Below are 19795 nucleotides of genomic sequence, written 5' to 3'. Positions count from 1 at the left end.
GGTGCGGCGCCCTAGCGCCCCCCAGTGGCGGCCGCCACTGCAACCTAAGATGGCTTAGAGTAGACGACAGAGTACAGCAACTTGCAATGGGCCTGGTCTACAAGATACACTATACGACTAAGGTACCCATGTACATGTCAAAATACTTCCCAAAGGTCAGTGAATACCACAACCATGAACCACTACACCAGAGGAAGCTCAACAAATCATGTTAAACCAGATTCGGCTCAAACAAGGGACTAAATACGTTTAGCAATTATGCCACATCAATGTGGAACGCCCTACCCAAAGCTGTAAAGGAATGTGAATCCCTACCCACATTCAAAACCGCTCTTAAAGAGCACCTACGGGAGGCTGCAATTCGAAACTGGCCACCGTAAATGCCCAAAACCCCCACCACCTCCTAATAGACAGTCTCCTCCCCACCGCATGTATATATTCCCTCCCCGCCGTATGTATATCTCTCTCCCACCCCCTCCTAATGTACAGTCCCCTCCTCATCATATGTATATACTCTGTCAGGATCTAGGGGTAACAGTACTGTATATTTGAATACCGTTTATGTCACAAATGTATCAATACCTATATGTAAGGGCAACCTAACAAGAAAATGTTGCCAGTGAGGGAATACTGGGTGAAGCTCTTTCCTACGCGTGATGCTTGTTGATAATAAATGATGTCTTCTCCTTGGTCACTGTTGAGTGTTTTATTATTACTTGCTGTGTGGACAAATATAAGCATACAAAATAAACTCAAAAATTGACGCAAAGTAACGGAAAACAAACAAACGAGCACGGTAAAAAGATAGTGTGGCTTCCCTGTGAATATTACCCAAATTCCCTGCCGCTGCACACCTGTGAACCCATACATATAGATTGCACTTGAGCACACATGAGCCCCGCCTCCTGAGCCCACTGCCTGCTAATTGGTCAACACTTTCATGATGACACGGTGCCTTCATACAGTAATACAAAAACAGAAAATCATTAAATTGGCTACAACACTCCGGGCCCCAATTGATACTATATAAACATATAACAATTCAATGCATGCAAGTGGTTGTAGCCAAGTGCGTAGTCCGCGTTGATATTTAACTCGTAGTGCTCAAAGCTCATGCAGTCTGCAGGAAAAAACAGATAATCATATAATTAGCTTCCAAAAGAAGACAGATCTTGGCAATAGTTCAAAAGTCATGTAGTTCATAAAGTTTGTGTAATCCAGTAGGGTTAGTACCCCCAGTAATAGAAAAGTGGCTTCAGTCTACTCAGTGTCCAATAGAAAGTAGATCTTTATGATCATGGAAACTTCTCCTATGTCCAAAGGGAAAAAATGGTTACTAATCTAATCAGCTTCCAAAAGAAGACAGATCTTGGTGATTGGTCGCTCCAGAATGTTATATTTGGTTTGAACTTTCACGGATCGCACAAGTCCATGTCTGTCAGGAAAGGTCTGCAGTACCTTGCCCAACAGCCAGGATCCACAAGGGGCATTAGAGTCTGCAATCATGATGATGTCCCCTGTGGCAAAGTTCCTATTGTCCTTTGTCCATCGTTGTCTCTCCTGTAACAGTGGTACATATTCTCGAACCCACCGGTGCCAAAAGAGGTTGGAGAGGAATTGAACTTGCCTCCATCGACGTTTGGAATAAGAATCAATTTTGCTGAAGAGCCCTGGTGGTAGGGAAGGTTTGCCCTTTAACAGAAGAATGTGATTCGGGGTCAAAGGTTCAAGGTCATTTGGATCCTCTGAGGCGTTCGTAATGGGACGGTCGTTCAATATGGCCTCTACTTCACACAGGAATGTTTGTAATCCTTCATCGTCTAAATGTTGTTGGTGAAGAACAGAAGTCAACACCTTCCTGAGCATGCGAATGACCCTTTCCCACACTCCTCCATGATGAGATGCAGCTGGAGTGTTGAAACTCCACTTTACTCCAAGGTGAAGTAGTGAGTTTGATATTTTCTCTTGGTTTAGGTGAGTTAAAGCTTCTCTCAGCTCACGTTCTGCCCCAACAAAGTTGGTGCCGTTGTCGGACTTAATGTGTGACACTTGGCCTCTTCTAGAAATGAATCTGCGTATGGCGTTAATGCAAGAACTGGTGTCCAATGAGTAGGCCATTTCCAAATGGACTGCCCGGCTGGCCATGCATGTGAAAATAACTCTGTATCGTTTGATGAGGCCACGGCCTCTCTTTACCTCAAATGGTCCAAAATAGTCTATGCCGACATTTGTGAACGGTGGAAAGTCAGCTTGCAACCTTTCCTTTGGTAAATCTGCCATTTTTTGCTCGCCCAGCTTTCCTCTGTTTCGTCGACAGACAACGCAGGAGTTGAGTACTTTTCTGGCAGCCGCATTTGCTTTGGTGATCCAGTACCGTCTGCGAAGTCCCGAAAGCAGGTGGTTCCTTCCAGTGTCCCAGCTGTTCATGCATGTGGCGTAAGATGAGAGTGGTGATGTGTTAACCTTTAGCAAGAATGACTGGATGTTTTATGTCATCGGGCATTGCTCCTTTGCTAAGTCTTCCTCCCACTCTCAAAAGTCCATGATCCAGTACTGGATCAAGTCTGCAAATGTGGCTGCCTTTCTTTACTCCAGATGTTCCTTCTTTTAAAGCAGTGATTTCATCACTGAACTTGTCCATTTGACAGTATTGAATGATGGCTCTTTCTGCAGTGTCGATGTCTTCAGGACATAAGGTGTGACCACCCATTGTGGCTCTGAAACTCTTCATGTCCTCTTCCACTTTGTTCTTGTGAGTTATGTCAAACTCGGTGCTGCACAGAGCAGCTTGTAGTTCTTTTCTCCTTTGAAGCAGCACCTGCAGCGTCTTCCTTAGCTGAAGAAACCACGCAACTGAGGTCTTAAGTTTGTTCCATGAGGAGAAGTAAGTTATCAGCTGATTTGTTGCTTGTGGTGCGCTGTTGATGATGACAGCGTTAACTGAGGCCTCTCCTCTGACCTCTGGGTCATCACTGTTGATGAAACTTGTATCCAACATGTTAACAGGCCATTCTTCCTCACTTTTGAAAAGGAACTCCGGGCCGTGGATCCATCTACTGCAGGTGAGAATGTGTTCAACTTTCACCCCGCGGGAGGCCTCGTCTGCTGGGTTCCGTTTTGTGTCAACGTACCTCCACTGTGAGATATCTGTAGCTTCTCTGATAGCAGCAATCCGATTAGCAACAAAGGTGTGAAAGCGCTTTGTTTCATTTCTGATGTATTTTAACACCGTTGTGCTGTCTGTCCAGAAGGTCGAGTTTTCCAATTCCAGTTGTAACTCTGATATCAGGAGCCTGTCAATTCTTGCTACCAGTACTGCAGCTGTCAGTTCCATCCTTGGAATTGTCACACTCTTTAAAGGAGCAACCCGTGCTTTTCCTAGAACAAAAGACAGGTGAACCTTCTCGTTATTGTTTTGCAGCCTCAAGTAGGAAACTGTGCCATAGCCATTCTCGCTGGCGTCAGAGAAGTGGTGTAATCTGGCACCTGTGAGCTGTCCAAAATCTTTGGGTTGAAAGCATCTTGGCACACTAAAGGTGCTGAGTCTTTTCAAATCCTCTAGCCACCCCACCCATTGTAACTGATACTTTTGAGGAATACGCTCATCCCAACTGTAGTCCAATTTACATAAAGTTTGTAGCAACATCTTGGCAGGTAATGTGAAGGGTGCCAGAAACCCAATAGGGTCGTAGACTGAGCTGACGACAGACAAAAGACCTCGCCTTGTGAATGGTCTGTCCTGAACTGACATTTTGAACCTAAAAGTGTCAGTTTCTGCACACGACTGCAGTCCTAGGGTTCTCTCGACAGGAAGGCTGTCCCTGGCGAAGTCCAGTTCCTTTACGTTCTTGGCTCTTTTTTCAACATCAATGGTTTCCAACACAGATCTGCTGTTGCTCATCCACTTCAACAATTGGAAACCTCCCAACTGGCATACGGCGGTAAGGTCTGTAACCAGGGATATGGCTTCTGCCTCTGAGGACACAGATTTCAGGCAGTCGTCCACATAGAAGTTGTGCTGGATGGTATCCGTTACGTGGACTGGGAAGTCTGCTTTGTTGTCTTCAGCCGTTTTCCTGAGGGCAAAGCTAGCACAGCTGGGTGATGATACTGCACCAAACAGGTGTACAATCATTCTGTATTCAGTGAGTGGCTGTGTTAGATCACCTCCTGGCCACCAGAGGAAGAGAAGGAAATCCACGTCCCGCTTTGCCACGTGGACTTGATGGTACATAGCCTTTACATCAGCCATAATTGCTACAGAGTCTAGGCGAAACCTTGTGAGAACTCCAAGCAGGGAATTTGTCAAGTCGGGTCCCTGGAGTAGCTTGGTGTTAAGTGACACTCCCTTGTAGCTTGCTGTACAGTCGAAAACCACTCGCAAGTCTTTCTTTTTAGGATGGTGTACCCCGTGGTGAGGGATATACCACACCTTTCCCTCTTTTCCTTCCAACTGGTGCTCTGGCACTCTCTCCGCATAGCCGTTGCTTATGACGTTATTGAGAAAGTTAGTATATTCTTCTTTGAAGATAGGGTTTTTATTTAATTTCCTTTTTAGGCCGAGGACTCTTTGCTCAGCAAGGTGGCGGTTGTTGGGCATAACAACATTGTCCTCTCTAAAAGGCAATGGCAAGCAGTAATGTCCATTCTTTAGTTCGGCTGAAGTGTTGACAATCTGCATGAACTTGAGATCTTCTATGGACATTTCTGGCTTGTCTGCTGTTGATTTCTCATTGAAGTCATGGTTGTATTGTTCAACCAACAATTCTTCTATCTGAGCAATGGAAATGCGGTTGGCTGTGACCGTGGGGCAGCCAATCCCACCGTCACCGCCTTCTCTCAATGGTCCGTTAACAACCCATCCCAACAGAGTTTTAACAGCGTAAGGTCCTTTACCCCTGCTGTTTATCACTTCCCATGGCTCCATTGCGTCTGGAGTGTTAGTTCCTATCAACAACTCCACGTCAGCGTCAATAGCAGGAATTTCCACAGTGTTTAAATATGGCCAAGCATATAAGTCCTTCTGTCGCGGAATGTTAGAGCGAGTCACAGGCATCTTGTGTTGGGTGTACACATCAGGTAATTCAATGTAGGTGTTGCTGTTTAGTGCTGCAACCTCCAGTCCTGAAATGACTTGACTGTTGACGAAATTTTCTTGGTTCATTGTTTTCATCAGGAATCTAGTGCTCCTTCCTGTCAAGTTGAGCTTCCTCATGAGTTGCTCAGAGCAGAAGGTGGATGAACTGCCGGGGTCTAAGAGTGCATAGGTTTCTAAGACTGTATTGCCTTTCTTTGCCTTGATTTTGACAGGTACAATAGACAAGACGCAATTTTGTGCTCCGGCCCCTATGTGGCCACAAGTTTTGGGAGTGGTGACTTGACTCATTCCGTTTTCATCTCGTGTGCCATCTTGTCGTGATCTTAGTTCTTGCCATTCCCTTTCATGAATATGGAGAATGGTAGGATGTCTTAGGTTACATATTTTACAAAACAACCTACTATGGCACTGTGAACTTATGTGTCCGACATGTAAACATCCAAAGCAAGCACCCTTTCTTTTTAGAAAGTCTATTTTCTCACAATGCCGCTTCTTCTCCATTTTAAAACATGTTTCCACACTGTGACCCTCTTCACATAGCAGACAGGATTCTCGTATTGGTTTGTCAAACTCAACGGGTGCCACAAACGTAGCAAAACTGCTTCCTCTCTCCTGCAGGCGTCCTTGTGAAGATTTGTTTCCAATCTTTAATTTTGACATTGAGACAACATTGTCTAGAATGTCCCCGTACAGTGGGTCAGATGCGATAGACACTTGTCTTTCAATGAAGGTGACAACTTCACTGAAACCTGCTTGACGATGGTGTCTCTCCTGGTATTCAAAAGCGATGTTTCTCCATCTGTCCCTGAGTTTGTAAGGTAGCTTCATAATTATTGCCCGTAGGTTTGATGGCATGTTCATCTCAGACATATAGCTGATGTCTTCCATGGCATTACAACAGATGCGTAGAAACAGCGAAAATGCTTGCAAAGCCTTGATATCCTCTGATTTTATAGGTACCCATCCAAACGCTCTCTCCATATACGCAGTGGCTATTTTCTGCTCATTTCCAAAACGTTCATGCAGAAGAGTTCTTGCCTTGTGATACCCCCTGTCGGATGGCATATGTTGACAGCTCTTTACCAGCTCTTTAGGTTGCCCTCTAGTGTACTGCTCCAGGTAGTACAAGCAGTCCACACTATTAACAACCTTTCCTTCCACTCCGTGTTCAAAGGCTCTAATGAATGTGTTGTATTCAAAAGGGTTTCCATCAAAGATTGGTATATCCCTGGGGGGTAATGATAAGGAAACTTGCTGTTGCACAAGTAATGCTGTAATGTCATTTTGCTTCTGCATGATCGTGAGGATATTGCCTTGGTCCTCACTGCTTTGACTGGGTTGCTGCGGTGAACACACAGTAGGAGGTAGGTGTTGAGATCGCTATGGCATGCTTGCAGTGAAGGCACTTGGTTTTGTTTTGGTTCCGTGAGAACTGATTTCCTTGTGCCGAGTGGCTACAGTGCTGGGCTGTTTAGATAGCTTTTGGTGTGATTGAGTTGGTCCTGCAGGTTTGCTGCCTCCTGTTGGCGGAAATCTGTATTGCTGTGCTGAATCCACTGGCTGTGCATCAATTGTCATTGCAGGTTCATTCCCTCTTATTGGTGGATAGCTGACATGACAATCCGACATTGATGGAATGAATTGTACAGCAGAGGGGTTGAGAACAGCCTTTTCTTTTGATGCATAAGAGTTCATTCCATCTGTAACTCTGCTTTCAATGTCAGACCCTCTGTTCCTGAGAACATTTACCTTAGCTGTCTGGGCAGCAATTTGACTTTGTATTTGCAGCAATTGTCGTCTTTTCCTTATTTGTGCCTCCTGGGCTTCCATTTTTGCTTTTAATTGTACCTCCTGAGCTTCCATTTCATGGCTTTCTTTTAATGCCATTTCCAATACCACAAGTGCCGCCACCTCGGCCTGTGCCAATATGGATGCGGAAATGTTTGATGACATTGAGTGTCGGGTAGAACTACCACGTGACACCCTTGATTGACCCGTATTGGAAACACTGTCATCTGGCCCAATACTATTCACCTCATCGTTTTCATTTGACACAAAGTTGACGTTTGAACCATCATTATCAAGACCCTCGTTTGCATAGGACGCAGCATTGTTATTTGAACCGTTGTTATTCAGAACCTCATTTGTACTTGAAACAGCATTGTTCTTTGTGTCAACCACACCCTCAGTTGCATTGGGCACATAATTTAATTCGTAATCATTGTCATCAACTTGTGTGGGCATGCACTGCTCCCTATTAGCACACACCCATTGCTCCATTTTGTCCATGATTTGATTAACATTGTGCAGGTGACCTTGAAACCATTCTGTTTGTTTACACATTTCGTCGTCGGGTAATAGAGGTTTTAGTGATTCATGTACCCGGGTAGTTTCACCAACCAACTTCCACAGTGTGTCGTGCTTAATTTGCATGACGGAAATATTTTCATTTGAGCACATCATTTGATCCAACTCTTTAGCTATTTTACACAATTGTTTCAGTCCAAAGTTCCTTTCTTTATGTAACAACATGATCTTCGTTTCCAAAGCTTTAAATGTGGGCTTAGAAAGCCTTTTGCCAAGTTCATTGTCTGTTTCATCTTGATTGACAGCTGCCTCCATTTCGACGTTAATTTCCTGATTCCCCACGCTACTCATGTTTACAATGTCAAGCAATAGGCGGAGATTTTATATAGAATTCATAGTAGGATTTGCCTTTATCCATCTGCGCGAGGCGACTCCTTCCACAACTTTATTCCATTCATTCATGAATCCGTCTCACCATAATTTCTTTGATGTGCTGTTCCGTGTTGTTGATATCGTGGTTGAATCGGCAGAAAACGTCAATGAAAAGGGCTGCTGTTCCTTGAGTCCTTCCGTATCTGTCCGTCTTTGAAAACAATCTTGTTTAGAAGCGTATCTTTTTACTTGTGTAAGGGCAACCTAACAAGAAAATGTTGCCAGTGAGGGAATACTGGGTGAAGCTCTTTCCTACGCGTGATGCTTGTTGATAATAAATGATGTCTTCTCCTTGGTCACTGTTGAGAGTGTTTTATTATTACTTGCTGTGTGGACAAATATAAGCATACAAAATAAACTCAAAAATTTACGCAAAGTAACGGAAAACAAACAAACGAGCACGGTAAAAAGATAGTGTGGCTTCCCTGTGAATATTACCCAAATTCCCTGCCGCTGCACACCTGTGAACCCATATAGATTGCACTTGAGCACACATGAGCCCCGCCTCCTGAGCCCACTGCCTGCTAATTGGTCAACACTTTCATGATGACACGGTGCCTTCATACAGTAATACAAAAACAGAAAATCATTAAATTGGCTACAACACCTATATGTCCCTATGCCATAAATGTCATGTATGTTGTGTATGTCATAAATGTCATATGAATTGAAAATGGGGGACCCTGATGGAAACAAGACAAACGTCTTTCTCAGGTCTGCATCCCCTTAACAATTGTGTGTATTGCGCCGTACTGTATTGTACCCATTCTGCAATCTGTTAAATAAAGTTTTCATTCATTCATTCATATGTAACCTCGTTCCCAGCTTTATCTCAAAATGCGGCTACGAAAAAACAGATTTTTCGCCTTAAAAGTTGTTTCTAAACCTAACTCTTGTTTTAACCATGATGTTAACATCACTGGAGACATCACGTCCCACATTAACCTAAAACAGATATACAAATAATTACAAGTGTATTCATTGATTTTCGAAGTTGAAAGCATTTTAACGAAATGCGCATGGCTTCTAGCCATCACCAAAGGGCACGCACTTGTCCGTCCGAAAAAGACGTCCGTCTGCTGGTCCGTTCGCAAAACCACCCGTAGTGAAACAAAACGCCACTACCGGTAATTATCGAATGGCAGCCAGGTGCCTGAGTAATGTTTAGCACGGACATTAGCTTTGTTTGAAAGTGAGGCTGAAGGTACTTTCACACTTAAAATATATCGCAGCTGGCAAATATCACATGTTGGACCTGAGCTGAATGGATAACGTTGTCTAAGTTAAACTTCTTCTATCAAACAGTAGCTGACTGCCTACGCCCACCCAGTTAACTAGAACAAATTGTTCTGAGAAGACTTGAGCATGGATACTTACATTCAATTTACAAACCAAAGTCAAGGACGGGACCGTATTTTCAGGTAGGATATTGTCAATGTGAATGTGATGTTGTCAACACTTCAACGTTATTGTAGTTTGTTAATCAGCTAGACATAACGATACATGCATGCACGTTACTTGTTCCTGTTAAATAAAAATGTTTGTACCTAGTGAGTTGGAATTACTTCATCGTTTGCTAACATTTCAGTGCTGTTTATTTCAGGGCAACCCAATATGCATGCGCCTTATCGAAGTATTTACTTCGGAATTCAGAGAGAAAGGAACTCGTGGACAAACTCCAAAGTCTGGAATCCAACATGAGTACTGGACGAAAATGTGAGTTGCAATGTCGGCAGTCTGGTTAGGTCAGGTACCGCCCCCTTGGGGCTCCAGGTCACAGCATAGAGCATAATACATTAATTTGATAATAGCTGGTCGCAAATGGGTTCAAACATTATGTTTAGCTGTGACAAAACAGCTAGTATGTCTGTCGGCCGTCCCAAAGAGAAAGCTTGTGGAATTCCTTCATATTATCAACATAACTTTCCCTTTTCTGTTAATTTCCTAAATGCCTTAAACCTGCTGCTGTTAAGCCTATCCTGAAGAAGAGTTGCCAGTATGTCTTTGTTACCAATAACTGCAGACTGATCTAAAATTCTCCCCTTATAGTAAGATTTAAAAAATCTTTGACAACTTCTAACCTATAGATTCTGACACCAGACAGCTCTTATCAAAGTCTTAAAGACCCCTCCGTCCACACATGTTTTTAAAAACACTTTAAACACTGAAAATGTTCAATAAACTACAGAAAATGGTTTAGCAGCGAGGGCGGCTAAGTGGCGCAGTGGGCAAGGCGCTCGCCACTAACGCAGGATATGCTGGGTTCAAGCCCAGCTCTCGGCCTTGCTTCCGGCTTGGCTGGTCGTTCATACTAATACAATTGGCAGTATTAGGGGGTGGGAAAGCCGGTGGGTGGGGATCGGACGTTGTGGACAGCGACTCCTACAGGTCGGTTGGTGCGCCTGTACAGCACAATCAGGAAGCAACGGGGGCAGCGTGAGCCTCCCACGCGTTACTCCTCGCCGCTGAGAGATCACGCTGTACAGGTGAAAAGATGCAACGGCTGCCTCCTCGTGTACCGGAGGGGACACGTGATGCAAGGCTTCGTCCACATTGCAGCCGACCAGTGGGAGGCATGGTCTAACAACGTTTGAGACAGGGGAGGGTAGAATTGGATAATACGAAATTGGGGATGGGAGAAAAATAGTAGATACAAAAAAATGTAAATGGTTTAGCAGCATCCCTAGACTTTTTAACCTCATTGAGAATGTAAGGATCTATGAAAGCCCCCTCTCATCTCCCCCCAAGCCTGTTAACTTTCTCTTTTTCCACCTACATGAAAAATGTGTTTAATTCAAACACAACAATTCTTGTCTTAGACAATCTTGTTATAACTAAGAGATTCACTGAAACAAAGTGTTTTTGTGCATAGATCCCTAGATAACCTATAGCCTAATACAAGTTTCATGTTAGCATTTAGATTAGATTTAGGAGCAGAGATTCCTATAGTGGGGAGAAGGGTAAACAGTCTGATTGTGATTTCAGATTAGCAGTTAACGTTTACTAATAGTGTGGCCAGCTGGGCAATAAGTGACCATGATTGGTTCACAGCATTAGTTGCGTCACACAGGCGGCTCAGATTTTGAGGAAGTACAGAGAAGCCCCGCTGCCTCCAGTGGAAGAATGTGAGAAGGCTCTGGTGACAAGTTCTGCACAAATAACAATCTGTATCAAAGTTATGTAGGATATAAACCTAGGATTTTGCATCATTACAGTGGGATGATTCTGTATCTCATATTGTTATTACATACTGCAATCTTTATTTTTTTGTATATGAATTTAATCAAATTAAATAAAACCTTAGAGATCCACAGGCAAACTCAGATTAAAGGATAATACAGTCGACTTTCACCCATATTTGTTTACCTTCAGGAGGTACTATGATGATAAGCAGAGAGCTTAACTCTGCTCCAGAGCTGAGATCCGTAGGCCCACTGGGTCAGAGCCTCAGAGGTCACATGAGCTGCCACCTCTCACTGCGATGCAAAGAGTTTAGAATCCAGACCTGAGATATGCGTTTTGAGGGCAAACTGAAAGCTTACTTGAGTGTTTCCAACTAAATTAGCCACAGAAATCCTAAATTAAATCCATTTTCTTTTGTGTTAGTTTATTTCTGTCAGTTTGTTTAATGACAGAGCATTCGCTGTCACTCATTTATCTGTTTTTCCACTAAACGTTTTTTTGTGTTTGAATAGCGTGACCAGTGTGTGACCAGTTCACACTGGAATCACTGGTCCTGAATAGGGCTGTCACTTTAACAAAAAATCAAATTCGAAATTCGTTGCAGAATTGTAGACAAGTTCGAATTCGAATTTTCGAATTTCAGTGTAAATATATATATATTTTTTTAAACCTAAAAAAAAGTCTTAGTGCTTTTCAAAGTTTTGGCTACTCTTTTTTTACCATGGTATGTTTGGTATCATTCTTTTCAGCACAGTCTCACCTATATGACATGACCGTTTTTTTTGTATAATAATATTATAAAAAATTAAAACAATTAAAAAATCTAATTTCTCCCTTCAAGTTCGAATCTCATGTTTTTATGTAAATTCGAAATTAAATTCGAAAAATAATGTGACAGCCCTAAGATCCGTTAGTGAGAGGCCTTCATGAAGCGCCAATAAAGCACAAACAGATACTGGCCCAACACTGCATTAGCAAATCCCAGGTCAAGCAGAGACGGCAGCCAGACAGCAATCTTTTAAAGAAGCTTTTTTTCCATGTAGTTTAGCTTCCATAGAAAATGCAGCATCTCAGGGACCGAGCATTGATCTGGCTGTGAACACTGTGCAGGATATACCACCTCTCAAACACCTGCCACCTGTTAACATAAAGCAGCCCAGGCCCCAGAGCGAGGGCAGTGCAATGTCTTCACTTGAGACCGATGGGGAAACATTATCCGCCAGCCACTGCAAGGCACTTGTAAACACTCTGAGTAGCGGTGCAGCTGCCATTCGCCATATAGTGTAGTGAATATATGTAATATATTTCCCCCCCGGCCGTAAGGCTGTGCTTGTGATGTTAACAAAGTTGATGGAAACACTACAGAGAAATGCGGGGGCCACTTGAGGGAGGGATACGATTAGGTGTCCTTTATGCAGAGGCTATAAAAACAAAACTAAAATTCTTCATTAATTTGGATGTATTTGGAGTAATGGCAGCTGCTTTATCTTCACATTCAGATTATTTTAAATGTACATACATTCAGAAAAACGTGAGATGCTTGTTTATCCCGGCTCCTCAACCGTATAAGATTTGTAGACAACAATATACAACACTATTATACGAACTACCGTATACTATACAATACAAGGATTTTTTTTTTATAATAATCTTTTTTTATATCTACTTTTTCTCCCATTTTCTATTTTTCTCCCATCCCAATTTCGTATCGTCCAATTCAACCCTCCCCTGTCTCGAACGCTGTTTCTTGCCTCCCACAAGCCGGCTGCAATGTGGACTAAGTCATACATAGCACGAGTCCCCTCCGATACTCGAGGTTACAGCCGTCGCATCTTTTCACCTGCGCAGCGCGATCTTTCAGCGTCGGGTCTGCGCTTTGGAGGGACGCCGCCCCCGTCGCTTCTTGATTCTACTGTGCAGGCGCACCAACCGACCTGTAGGAGTCGCTGTCCACAACGTCCGATCCCCACCCATCAGTTTCTCTCCCCCTAATACTGCCAATTGTATTAGTACGGACGACCAGCCAAGCTGAAAGCAATGTGGAGAGCTGGGCTCGAACCCAGCGTCTCCAGCATTAGAGGTGAGTGCCTTGCCCACTGCACCACCTAGCCGCCCTATAATAATAATATTCTATAGTGTAAATAGCAGCAGTGTGTGTAATAAGTGCTTGTGTGGTGTGTCAGTCACTTAATGTGCTTTTGTGTGTCTGCTCATGTGATGATTCCGAGTCTGTCCAGCAGTAGTCTGTTTGCCCGGTGGAAGTGCTCGACAGATGAATGATAGATCCGGCATGGACGCATGTTCTGAACCCGTTGTTCTCTCCGTGCCAGTGTTCAGGCTCGGCAACACCGTGAGCTCCATCGAAGCAGCCAGGCGGACCACACATCTCTCCGACCCGGTGCTGTGCTTGTGCCTCACGGTGGCCAACCTCAACCGCGCCCTCTACTTCATCTGCGACAACGTGCTCTGGGCCCGGAACGTGGGCCTTGTTCGCAGCATTGACAGGGACCGCTGGAGCCTGAACGCCTCCCGCTTCTACTTCGTGTCCCTGGTCCTGAGCCTCACCAGGGACGTCTATGTGATCACCCAGCTGATGGTGCGCAGGGCCAGGGACAAGCACTACCAGCAGAGGATCAGCCGGCACCTCAGTGACAGTCCCGAGGTGGCCGAGGTCGTTGTTCCCCAGCTGGACGCCTTTCTCTTCCTCTTGGTCGACAGCCTCAAGAGCCGCCCCGCCGTCGCCCTGGACATGCTGAAGAACATCTGCGACCTCTTCATTCCTCTGGACAGGCTGGGCATCTTCCAGTCGAATGCGGGGGTGGTGGGATTCTGCGGGCTCATGTCGTCGCTCTTCGGAATCGTGACCCTCATGCAGCCCGACTTGAAGATCAAACCGTAGTAGCCAGTTGTGAAGGAGGCAGGGACGGCATGTAGAAAGGTTGATATTGAATTAGGGTTTTTCCATGGAGATTCATTATGATATAGGTTAATTTCCTAATGGGTGTGAAAATTTTGAGTAAGCTAGGTTCTACTTGCTAGCCTATAGACTATTCACACGGTGGCCATTTTGCTCCTGTGTTTGATATTGCACAAATTAACATGGCATGCTAAAACAGACTGCTAAAGAAAGGAGTAAAATGAGAATTGTCGTTAGATTTTTATTAAACATCAAATGGGTTTTGTGCCCTCATATAAAATAATTTAACATAATTAACAGTGTGTTGTAATGTTGACCGACCGACAAAAAACCTTGTATCTCAAATGCTTTCAGGAATTGACCTACCTCAGAGGGAACATTTGTGATTGGAGGATCAAGAAAAGAGGGCATGGTTTGAGATGGGTCAGTTATGAAAGACTCTGGGCGGGATCCACAAATAATGGATTGCACGGTACTAAGTAATTGCACCCTTACTTACAATTCATTATGAATTGAAAATGGGGGACCCTGATGTAAACAAGACGAAAGTCTTTCTGTCCGATAGGTTCCTGGTTACCGTGCGGTGGTTAACAGTGGCTGGGAATGGGGGGTTGCAGGACGATGGTTGCGTTGCATTGTTACCTCTGCCAAGGAGGTTTTGTTTTCACTCCCATTTGTCTGTCTGTGAACAAGATATCTAAAAGAAATTGGCCAATTTGCCATAACATTTGCTGTGAACATTCAAGACTCCTATTGATTTTGGTGACCCCATGACATTTATGTTAATTTATCCAATTTCTTTTGCTCCCCTAAAATGGAGGGACTATACAAAGGGCTACAATTCATACACTGTTGACCCGTAATTTTAAGTTGAAAGTCTGCACATAAACCTTTTATTGTTTCATTTCAAATTCAACGTGCTGGAGCACAGAGCCAAAACAACAAATTATGTTTCACTGGGCTCAGACTCATGGGACTGCACTGTACTTTTATTTTTTTAATTTTTACTGTCCCTAATTTGGAGGAAAATAAATCTGTAAAGATGATGATAAGCAAGTATTTTTTAACTTTAACATCAAAGTAATAGTAGTATAGTACATTTGTGATTTCTATCTCACACAAACAACTAGCCTTACACACTTAAAGGGTTGAACAACGTTGAATATAGTATCATGTCTTTCAAGCAAAGATAGAAAAGCGATAGAAACATGGAACACTGTTTAACACCACGTGGTTTATGTATTTATTTTGGTATAGTTGTGAGCAATTGACCATATTCACACAGCGGCCATTTTGCTCCTATGTCATGGCCCAGGTTGGGATTTCTTTCCCCCACGTGGGAATGATAATATTGCCTGATGGAGAAGAAGACGACTGAAAATTGCCTGATTGTCAAGAAGACGACTGAAAACCCTATCAATATTTTCTGGGACATGACAAGCTCCGTCTGAAACGTAATACTTTACTAATGGTGGCCATCTTGCTCTCATGTTCCCTCATTACAGGGTGGTAATAACTCTCAAACTGAGTATGACATAAGAGCAAAATGGTCACTGTGAATATGGTCAACAGCCTGTTTTTATAATGCACCTTTTACCTACTGTACCAATGACCCGTTAGGTCAGCCTACACTTTTTTTCCTTTGAGAAAATGTACCTTTGTTAAGCGACTGCTACTGTATAGACGTTCTTTATGGTACCTCAACTGTCCTTGAGCAAGTTTCCAAGTTTTTTTACATGACATATTTGAAATGTCTATTTTTACATTTTAACGTGTTTTGTGACGAGCTTAAGTTTGTAGGCTGATACATCGGTTAAGGGAACAATTCATTTTGCGTTTTGGCTTTCAATATTATTTATTTTGTGTGTGAATCTGGGAACCGAGCATAGACCTGATTCGGTCCATGTCTTACTTTTCGTAACACTTTATAATACAGCACGTGTTGTAACAAGGAAGGGTGTAACTTCCTTGTATGAATCCACAAATAACAATTACTTACAGGTTCCTACCAGTACTTAAATGTAGATGCAGCGGAAGAACACAGGACAGCGTGGAACAAGAGAGTAACAATTGGGTAGTTACAGTGTAACTTCCCTGATGTTTACCATTTCCCAGAACTTATGGCGTAACTTCCTCGTGTGAAATCAATATGTACAGTATATGGATGAAGTGCAATAAAAACAAATGTTTACTTTATAGGTATTTCTTTGATTGTTCTTTTTTGGTCTCAACTTAGGTCTGATCTTCCTCGTTTTCCTTGTTCCTCATTTTGTTTTCTTCCGCTGTATCTACATTTAAGTAGCAGTAAGAACCGGTAAGTATTTGATATATACGGATTTTGTATTATAGTATTACTTTTTTTTTTTTTTTTTTTTTATATATAACATTAAGGTAGAATCTGTAATTTTGTCAAACAGCGACATCTAGGCAAAAGATGACAACATGGTACTGCACTTTGTTCATATTTTCAGTTTTTGTCTGATATCTGGGTTAGATTTCAGTGGGTATAGGGTTAGGGTCGCTACTGCTGGCCACACCTCGGAGCGCTACCAAGATGGGTGTGGAGAAATTCACAGTATAATAAGTTACTAAACCAACCCATGCGCCCGACCAAAACAAAAAAAGTAAACAAAGTGCAATACCAAGTGGGACTCTTTTGCCTAGAGGTCGCTGTTTGATGGCATTACAGATTATACCTTTAAATTGTTCCACTAATACAAATAATATCACTTTTAATCAAACTGTTCTGTAATTGCAAAACTACTAAGCGTTTTGTATGCTGTATGTAACGCGTTACTCTAAAGCGATGCACTTTTCAACTAAAAGTTATGAACCCTACTTACTAATTTGTGCTTTTGACCGTTTACAACAAGCTAGATGTAATAATTGTCATGTATCAAAATCTGTATTCCTCTGCTCCCTGTTCTATGATGGAACAGATATTCTACTGAAAAAAAAACACTCATAGGCCAGAAGTGAATGTAGAACGTAGAACAGCAGTTTGGCACATTTGGGGACTACTACTACTACAACATTTGGGGTCTGTTATTTACCACCCTGTGCTAGCAATGGGTCTTTCTGCTCTACACCAGTACTGCGACACTCCACCAAATCTTTACAGTGTTTTACAGTGTTATCGCTAACACACCACAACTGTTACCCAGGAGAAAATGGGAACATCTGAACTTAAAGGGGAACTATTTTACAATTTCTTTCACTATTTGGGCACTTTTACACAATTCCTGTGAGTCTATGGAACACCTCTGTAATATATATATTTTTTTTATTCATTGTTTTGTATTTCTAATCAAGTCCTCAAAAACAGCATTTTTCTACCTCAAGATCTCGAGCCGTTTTGAGCCTGGGCACCTAAACCACTGCGCCACGGCCCCGCCTGAACATTATCATGCAGCGGTGTCTTTCTGACATCACATATCGCGCACATTTTCAAATGACTCAGTTCAGTGAGGGTGAATATTGTGAGAGGAGAATTGGAAGAATGCGCCAATATGAGAATTTTGAGACATAGATCATATTAATATAAGTTCACATAGCTAGGAAACAATGCTAAACACTCAAAAAGGCCATTTATAAGATAGTTCCCCTTTAAATGAAAAAAAACTGCAAATTGTGCTACTAGATTAAACGGCTAATTTAAAGAGCCATTTGTAACACATAGCCTTGGTAATTTATGTATTTGAAATAAATTCTTAATATATTGTCTCATCCTCATTTTAGTCGCAGTTTGATATTGTTTTCAAATGCATGATGGTAGTGATGTTTGATATTGCATCAATTAATTTACCACCATCAGTTTTTTCTTCATCCAGCCATTGAACAACACATAGCTTTTGTGCCTTCATAGAAAATGTTTGAACATAAACCTATGTTTTCTAATGTTTGATAGACCGACAAAAACTAAACTTTTCAGGAATTTACCTATATCGAACCTCGCCTTCTTTTCTTGATCCTCCTATCACAACTGTTGCTTCCCTCCAAGGGTTTTCAGGAATTGACCTACCTCCGAAGGAAGCAACAGTTGTGATTGGAGCATCAAGAAAAGAGGGCAGGGTTCGAGAATCGAGAGAGGTCAGTTATGAAAGACTCAGTGTCTCCCGTACTCATCCTTCCCTCATCTTTCATTCGGAAGTGTTTAGCTACAGGCACGCTTGACATTGAAAGTTTCAAATATATTTTTTTGTATTTTGCTGTTTTTTTCTTGAGATGGCACCAGCGCTTCCTCCTTACAACCTCCGCCGTTTGCTGCGGCACTGAGTGCGTGCCACCCGGAGGCCGCTGAGCGCCCCTCACTCGTGAGGAGGATCTCCGGCCCCTATGTCCCCATCAGACCCCAGACCAAGGGCGCAGTCTCTCTGGTGGCGGACGATTTGCAGCGCAAGCTCTCCGCCTCCGCTTGTTCCCGCCGTTCGGTGGTGAGCGAGTATGGCGGGTGGTCAGATGAGGAGGAAGAGTACGCAGGACCGGACCTTTCGGTTCTGCGGAAGAGCTGGTGCCAGAGGGGGACCTTGCGCTCTCCTGCCATCACATCCGAGACGATTGCATGGAGGAGGCGGGGGGGTTTCCTCTTTGATGCCTCGCTGGCAGAGTCGGGGCCCGGTGCCCTGACCCCACGTCGAGATGCCTCGCTGACAGAGTCGGAGTTCAATTACCCGACTCCATGGCGAGATGCCTCGTCGGCAGAGTCGAGATTTAGTACTCCCGACCCTGCGAGACGTAAGCACGGAGGAAGAGGCAGCAGATCGAGGCCTGGTACCTCCGCCTACCCTGCGCTCGGGGGGACAGGTAGGGACCTGCAAGCTCCCACTGCACCCCCCATCTGTCCTCCCAGACCACCTGCCCATGGGGGCAAGCGAGAACGCGGCAGGAGGTAATGGGTGTGGGACAGAGCCTAGGCTGGGTCCCCCCTCCCTCCACCCCGCTTTTCTCCTTTTCTCTTTCACCTAACCCCCCCCCCCCCCCAAAACTACGTTATTTTCAGATAAAAATACCCTCTTTTGAGATTGGCAGGTTTTTTGTTGAAACAACGTGTAGTCATTTCACTAATGTGTTTTGTGTATGCCTCGAACGGAGTGACAATGAGGGTTCCGCTACCTTTTTTCTGATAAAGTAAAAGTATAGCGGGCGGCAATTCTTGCTTTAAAAATGGAGCCGTGGGGACTCATGTGGACACGTTTGAAACAAACGCAGACCCAGAGCCCACGGTTGGTGGCTAGCTATCGTGTTTTGGCTTTTCAAGCAATAAAGCGAGCATATGCTTGCGTATGTTTTTCACTTGTACCCTTCCTGATTACTTGTCGTACAGAACTTGTAAGTCGCTCAAGGATAAAAGCGTCAGCTAAATGACTAAATGTAAAATGTATATGAGTTCATGACAAGTAGGCAATTGTCTATCTTGTGAAGTGGAGCCGTGGTGCGTATGTTTTTATTTTTGTAAACATCACAGGGCTAACACTGCTTGTGTCAATTATGTCAGGTCCCTCCTCTGAACCCCGAACCCACAAGATGCAGAGTTAGGGTTCGTGGCAGAGTCAACTCACTGGCAGAGTCAGGGTTCGAAACCCCGACCCCAGAGATTATGACCCCACGAGGTTATGACATTTGTCAATTATGTCAAAATCCTCCTCTGAACCCTGACCCCACGAGATACAAAGCTTGCTGGCAGAGTCAGGGTTTGAAACCCCGACCCCATGGGATTATGACGTTATGAACGCGGGGAGCCTCCTCAGAGAGTTTCAGACTCCTCCTCAGGGAGTTCAGAGCCTCCTCAGAGAGTTTCAGAGCGTCCCCCTCAGTGAGAGAGCCTCCTCAGAGAGTTTCAGAGCCTCCTCCTCAGTGTT

At 43.6% G+C, this 19795-nt stretch overlaps 1 protein-coding gene across 1 annotated transcript; it reads left to right on the top strand.

The window, feature by feature from the left end:
• Positions 1–8968: 8968 nt before the first annotated feature.
• pex11a (peroxisomal biogenesis factor 11 alpha) lies at positions 8969–16314 on the top strand. Its single transcript, XM_084334550.1, has 3 exons — positions 8969–9258; positions 9441–9553; positions 13351–16314. Exons 1-3 carry the CDS (start codon positions 9203–9205, stop codon positions 13917–13919), a joined length of 738 nt encoding a protein of 245 aa, XP_084190676.1. The 5' UTR covers positions 8969–9202; the 3' UTR covers positions 13920–16314.
• The last annotated feature ends 3481 nt before the right edge of the window (positions 16315–19795 follow it).

Source organism: Notolepis coatsorum, assembly GCF_963971535.1.
Source record: "Notolepis coatsorum genome assembly, chromosome: 18".
Lineage (NCBI taxonomy): Eukaryota > Metazoa > Chordata > Actinopteri > Aulopiformes > Paralepididae > Notolepis > Notolepis coatsorum.
This window is presented reverse-complemented; position numbering and strand designations above follow the sequence as displayed.